General features: G+C 36.0%; 1 protein-coding gene across 1 annotated transcript; it reads right to left on the bottom strand.

Moving 5' to 3' along the window:
• Nucleotides 1-2,782: 2,782 nt before the first annotated feature.
• Nucleotides 2,783-5,826, bottom strand: LOC107043684 (DNA repair protein RAD50-like). Its single transcript, XM_015265268.1, has 4 exons — nucleotides 5,823-5,826; nucleotides 4,357-4,575; nucleotides 3,045-4,160; nucleotides 2,783-2,928 (listed from the first exon to the last, which is right to left on the bottom strand). Exons 1-4 carry the CDS (start codon nucleotides 5,824-5,826, stop codon nucleotides 2,783-2,785), a joined length of 1,485 nt encoding a protein of 494 aa, XP_015120754.1.
• Between the last annotated feature and the right edge of the window lie 1,218 nt (nucleotides 5,827-7,044).

Raw genomic sequence — 7,044 nt, 5'->3', positions numbered from 1 at the left:
TCCCAAGTGGGTTACAACACAGTTTAAAAGTAGGCATACTTCCACTGATTTTGCTCGCAACGTAATCTTCTCGAAATACTTGTCTCGATGTCACCTTGACAAATGTGATCGAAATCTGGAATACACTGTATTTATGCACTTAGTGCTAAGATTGAGGTTTACGTTCATTGGCTAAGCGAATCATAAAATTCGACCATTTACAATGTCCTTGTAATGACCTGATGTCTTCGAGATTGACCTCTGCCCCCCCCCCCCCCCGCGTTGGTGACGTCGCCACCACAGCGGGGGTTTCCAGGTACGCACCCCTTATCACATTCCAAGTATTAATTTAAACCCAAACTATGAATTCCATTCATTGATAGATGAGTAAGAATACCAGGAAGAATACAACGTTGTCTATAACGCCAATTAAATACTGCCTTCATCAGCTCCCCTTTTGTTGTTTTTATTCCTAAGTTATGTGTCATAAAGATTCCCGTACAAATTTCAAAATTATAAAAAGAAAATAATCTCGTAGGGTTTCAGAATACGGCAATTGATTTAATGTCGGGGGATAGCATGCGAAGGAATCAATGAGTATGATTCTCTGACGGCTTACTTGCGGCCTAACTCAGCGGGGTTGTTGAAATTATCTCGACGCAGCCTCACTAAATAATTATTATCTCAGACTCTATATGAGATTACCCCATGAAAATTGGACAGCGGATTTCATGATAAGCATTCTATAGAATATATTTTTTTCGGCATTTTTTCGAGATGAGTTTTTTTTTATAACATTTATTTATTTATTTATCAACAAATTGACAGTAAATTCAATTTTTTTGTAAAATATATTTTTTATATGAATATATCACTCTTTTGCAGTAAAAAAGTACTTTTTCATTTTTCCGATANAGACTCTACTTACTTTTGTTTATTATCTTTAACTTCTTTTAAAGTCTCTACGCTCTGATCGTCACTCTCAATTGGATTTTCCTTGATTGTCTCTTCAGTTAGCCTTGCTGTGACACTTCTCATCATGTGTCTTTTAATTTCTGTATTACCGCCCACCATCTTATAGCTTATTGTTTGTTCCTGAACTTTTATTAGGCTCCTTCTTGCTAACCTTCGATTGAACATTGGGTTTCGAAGATCCATTACTTCCTTTACCCCTCATTCTGTTAAATCTACCCCTTNACTACTGCTGCAGCCCATTCTTGTCTACTCTTTGCATAGCATCCCTGAAATTAGATGGATCTGAATTTATGTCAGCTAAAAGAGCATGACATACGTCGTCGATTGAATTGTCCATTCCTATCTCATCCTCACTCTGTGATAAACAAGCTAAGAATAGTCCAGAGCTCAAATTCTCGTCAATTGGTAACTTTGGGAAATTTGTTTCGCTTGACATTTTATTAATTTCTTTTGTTTCTGACCCTGGGTTTACCCTTTTCGGCCCGCCTCTTTTCCTCCTAGCTACTCCCTCCGATTTGAATTCTTGTTCCAAAACATTCTCACTTTTGTCAAATCCTACAAACCAATCACTTTTATTTATCACTTCTTGAGCTTCAGGGACGTCCTTAATTTCACTTCTACTTTATTTATCACCATAGACCTTTTACTCGTTAAATCTGACATGTCTACTTTCATAAAATTTTCCATCTTCTGGTTTTAGCAAGATATAACCAGTAGGTGTATATCCGACCAAAACACCCCTCATACCTACGGCCCTGAATTTAGGTTCAGTTTTTCTTTGGACTTTCATGTACGCTAAGCTGTCAAACTTGTTAATCTGGTTAATTTCATAGCTATGTTCCGGTGAAAACTCTTCTAATGGAGTTTTCCTTTCATTGGATTTGTGAGGAGTTCGATTATACGCATATACCGCAGCAGACAGAGCCAGATCCCACATACTCTCCGGTAATTTCGCATCAAACATTACGCTCGAATCTTTTTCTGGATTGTCTGATTGAAACGTTCCGCGACCCCATTGTGTTCCGGAGTATTCAACACTTCAACCGCATGACCTCCGGTAAATTCAGTACCTTGATCTGACCTGAGATAGCAAACTCTCGCATCGTAACCCAGCAAGTTTCTACCACTCCTAACAAACATTTCAAGACTCTGACCACTTTGACCTTTAGTTTTCATTGGATACGCCATTGCCAATCTTGACTTGTCATCTATAAATACTGATATAAACCTGTATTGTTTCGGATGTGAGGCTGGGGATATTGGCCCCATCACGTCAGAATGTATCACTTGCAAGGGTTCAGTTGCTCGACTTCTCATTTTGGGGAATGGCAATCTATTAAATTTTGACGCCATACAAACTTCACAATCCAATAACGGCTCGTCAAAAATCAAGTCCTTTAGTTCTTTGTTATCACGAAATTTTAATTGAATGGCTTTGAGATACGCTATGAACGGATGTCCAAATCTGGCGTGGGACAGCAAGGCTTTGTTATTTTTCTGTATTTTATCATTCTCGTCTGCAAAAGTATCAAAATTGTCAGTATTCTTTTCACATCGTATTTCATCAGCATTATTGAATTTTCTATCCCAAATTGAAAAATCAAAATTTGATTGTACGTGCTGATCTAGAGTCGGTTTAGAAAGTTCAATATTTTTCAAATTGTCATTAGACTCTACTTACTTTTGTTTATTATCTTTAACTTCTTTTAAAGTCTCTACGCTCTGATCGTCACTCTCAATTGGATTTTCCTTGATTGTCTCTTCAGTTAGCCTTGCTGTGACACTTCTCATCATGTGTCTTTTAATTTCTGTATTACCGCCCACCATCTTATAGCTTATTGTTTGTTCCTGAACTTTTATTAGGCTCCTTCTTGCTAACCTTCGATTGAACATTGGGTTTCGAAGATCCATTACTTCCTTTACCCCTCATTCTGTTAAATCTACCCCTTTTTGCAATTCCTGAGTCATTCACGTCTGTATTTTCCAATTTTCTCTTTAATAAACCACCTATCCTCCCAGATCCACGAAAGCCTCCTCTTCCCGTGAAGGATTAAACTTAGAGAAAAACTTTGGCTTATTGTTTGTCTCACCTGACTCAGGACATTCGGTCTTTGTGTGGCCATATTTATGGCAGTTGTAACACAACTTTCCTTTTCCCTGTCCTGGACAATTTTTGCCAATGTGACCAAAGGCTCCACACCCATAGCATCTCACGTCACTTAGAGCCAGATTGACTGCCCTAACCTCACCCACACCAGCCTCAGTCTGTTTTCTAGTTGCCTCTTCCTGCATGATTACAAGTTTCAATTGTTCATAAGTTGGAGGTTTCTCCCTTTTTATTTTAGCTGTAGACTGTAAATACTGTACCATTGGTACAGCCTTAATGATAGCATTGTTGAACGCCTCTCTAACCTCGTTTGGGAACAAAGGGTTAGCATCTTCTGAGTTTTCATATTTACGAATGGCCTCTTCAAACATCTTACAAAATTCAGTAGCTGTTGTTTGACCAATCACATACTTCATATTTGAGATTTCTTGTCTTACAGTGTAAGAAGATATATTATTTTCAACCCTTTTAATTTCTTTGAGTTTAGCTACAATTTCTATTGGATCTTGCATTGTAACAACTTTTGAATGATGATTTTTATCAATATGATTTATCAAGATATCTCTGACTTTATATTTTTGTTCTTCTAGAATACTCTTATCTACTTTGATTTCTCTTTTATCATCAAGAACGTGTAGAAGTTTTTGAGATCTCACTTCTGATTTAAAGAAATCATAAAAGTGTTCGAAACGAGTGTTGTATTCTATTTTGTAATCCCTCTTGACCGCTGACCCTTTGTCTACAAGACTTTGCTTTATAGTATCAGCAACCAATTTGACACTCTCGTCTTGGTTGCTTCCACTATTTTGACTCAGAATTTGTGATTTTAATTTATCAATTTGTCTTTTAATCAAATTTTGAGTCTTCACGTCCAACTCGTCAGTTTCAACAATATTATTTTCAGAAGAATCATTATCCCCGTCCCTCACCTCTTCTGAAGTTTCTCTATACTCAGCCCACACCCTCAGATTCTCCAGATTCTCTTCAATTTTGGACAGTTTCTCATCCCTTTCATTTTTCATTTCTTTCAAGTCTTTTGATACTTCTTTGAGACTGTCCGAAATGAATCGAGATGTATTTGTTTGGATTTTTGCCATTTCTAAAAGATAGTTTAGAAATAGCAAAAAAAATTAGTTTAGTACACATCAGATTCAACTCATTCTCCACTGGAATTTCAGATTTTATTTTGTTATTGATAATTTTCGTAGGATCTTTTGGAAGATTTGGTATTGGGTGTTTTATTACAATTTTTGGTTCCAAATGTTGAACCTTTACAACCTGGGGTTTAGATTTACCTGTTTTAAGAGTATTTACTTCTGCTGGGTCTTTACCCTCAGTTCTATTTGCCTCATCTGAACTGATTAACTTCTCGTCCACACCAGTTTTCTCATCACCACTTTCCACTTTGCCTTTCTCGTGCACATCTGTACTCTCCACATCCTTTGGCTCATCCCTGACCTCAGCAGTAGTAGTTAGATGTTCCTCATAGACCTTTGGTATGATGGTAGGTGTGCCTGACAAGATGATATATTCATGCCAGGCCACCAAGGATCTCCACTAATCCTCTGACATCATCTGTTTACCTGTTAGGTTTTTAAAATAAGTTTATGATTAGTTATTTGAATTGCTCCGCTACTGACAAGTTGAACACAAACTTAATCAGCATTAGAGTCTCGAACAAAATAGGAACAGTACACATGGACCAATTTATTTTTGAAAGACAATCAGTTTCAAACGCCGTATGGTCAAACGTGCTACTGCTGATCATCCTTATAGAACATCCACATTTCGAAATTTCAAAGTTTCAGAATTTCAAAATGTTAAAATCTCAGAATTTAATTCTGATAAACATATATATATATATATATATATATATATATATATATATATATATATTTTTATTTTGTAACTAGTATTTATTTTTATTTTTAATTCGAATTTTTCGGGCCAATTAAATTGTGACAATATTTGCTAGCCAATATTTCACAAGCACTCCATCTCAAGCGTCTTTTCTCGTCCTGACCTTCTTTATCATTTCAAGTCAACTCACCCAAATAATAACTCAATTTGTCTGTTTTCATTTGTAGAGTTTCCTCTACCACGTCCAGGGCCACGTCCTCTCCCCTATGGTTATCATCAAATCCGAAGATTTCTGTGAGAGTCTTCCATAACTCTCATAACACCTTACCTGTGTTAATTTAAAATTATTGTTGTGATGATCAGATTTTTCTATTTTTAAAATCTTTTCCAAGAAATTTCAATTATAAATGTTGTTCATTTCTCTTTAGCTTAACTAATTTAGTTACGGCATTGCATTAATATATCTGTATTACTCCGCGCCACCATCCCGCTGGCCTGTTGCATGGGGACTACTTCCGGCGCCAACGTCCCCGTGCCTTCTTACTACGCCCAACGAACGCGTCCCTCGCCAATAATTAATCTTTTCTTAATCTGTTTTTCCCATTGCCGTCATTTGAATTCCCCCGTTAATAAATAATTAACCACAATTATATCCGCTCATCAATAATTATGCAACCAATTATTTAAATTTCTGACTAAATATTACTCCACTCTACGGGATTGCATCAGCCGCGTTGACTAATGCCGTCCGCCATATTTGAGACTAGCGCACTGTTCCACACTTCCACACTGTTCCCGCCGAATTTTCTATGACGACGCTATTTTTTCCAATTTCTCAAATTCGTGAATTTCTCAATTCGTTAATTTCCCGATCACTTGTTTTTCACTGCACTGTACTTACTCATAGTGAATTTCTGGCAGTGTACTTATTTCATCTCCCACCAAACTCGTCGCAGAGTCCACGTGTGGATTTTTTTTTTTATTAATGTTCGTTTCAATTTTAGTCTTTATCACTTATCACTGATATCCCACTTTTTCAGAGCACAGTTGAAGCGTGCTGGGCCCATAACCTATTGGAATAGGTGTTTGTAGACGCAATGAAACATAGTTGAACGTATCGAAAGTATTTTATTAATTGGGCACGTCTCGTCTGAGCGTCCTCCTCCTAGCGTGTGTTATACACAAGTGGCGATTGCCATGGCAACCAGTCAGTGACGAGATCTGCGCATGCGCACGATCCCGTTCCTCTACATTAACGTACATATAATATATGAAGCATGAATAGCGTGAACACAAGATAAGGCAACTCTATATGAGGACCAGAGCTGGAACCAGTTTCCAATAGTTAAACAATTCATTCACCGAGACGCATTATTACCATTAATCTTCACATATGAAAGAAAATCAGCAAAACTCCTAGCGGTGTAAAACTCCTTCGCTAGACAATTCTATTGGATTTCTATTGAACTTTCTATTAGCTTCTGATCATCTCTATTGAAATGTTCAATAGAGAATATTCTGTAGAAAAACTCAATAGAAATATATTTTTCTATACAACTTATTTTATTGAGATTTTTTCTATGAAATTTCCTCGGCTCAAATTTTCCAAGTTTTTTTTCACTTTATTCTTTCTTTTCTTTTCATCAAGAAAATTAAACAAAAAAAACTTAGAGAATGTGAGCCAAGGAAATTCCACAGAAAATATCTCTATAGAATAAGTTGTATAGAAAAATAGAATTCTATTGATTTTTTCTATAGAATATGTTCTATTGAACATTTCGATGGAAACGGCCCAAAACTAATAGAAATTTCAGTAGAAATACAATAGAATTATCTAGCGAATTCGTTACGAATTTCATATAAACAACTCGACACTAACACGGCCTCTGCCGGGGCGCCTTTAAATTTTAATATTGCATCAGCCTCATTCTAGTATTGGATATTTCTAAATTTTCAATTAATCCTTAATATTTCTTTATTATTTTTACATACAAGTAAATAAAAAATTTCTGAATACAAAATACAAAATTTTATTGAAGTTGAAAGAACTTTCAGTATTTTGACAATGGAAAAAGGCAACAATTTTCAATTTTAATAATTCATAATCTATGATTTTTTATGAA

The sequence above is a fragment of the Diachasma alloeum genome, unplaced genomic scaffold (assembly GCF_001412515.2).
Source record: "Diachasma alloeum isolate Michigan unplaced genomic scaffold, Dall2.0 Dall_scaffold_00613, whole genome shotgun sequence".
NCBI classification, from domain to species: domain Eukaryota; kingdom Metazoa; phylum Arthropoda; class Insecta; order Hymenoptera; family Braconidae; genus Diachasma; species Diachasma alloeum.
Note: the sequence above shows the minus strand (reverse complement) of the source record. Positions and strands in the feature narration are given on the sequence as shown.

Coding starts and splice junctions, on each gene's coding strand:
- LOC107043684 (XM_015265268.1), bottom strand. Junction 4,161..4,356: donor AGTAAATACTCTTAAAACAG/GTAAATCTAAAC, acceptor ACTATCTTTTAG/AAATGGCAAAAATCCAAACA. Junction 2,929..3,044: donor GACCGAATGTCCTGAGTCAG/GTGAGACAAACA, acceptor TGGAAAATACAG/ACGTGAATGACTCAGGAATT.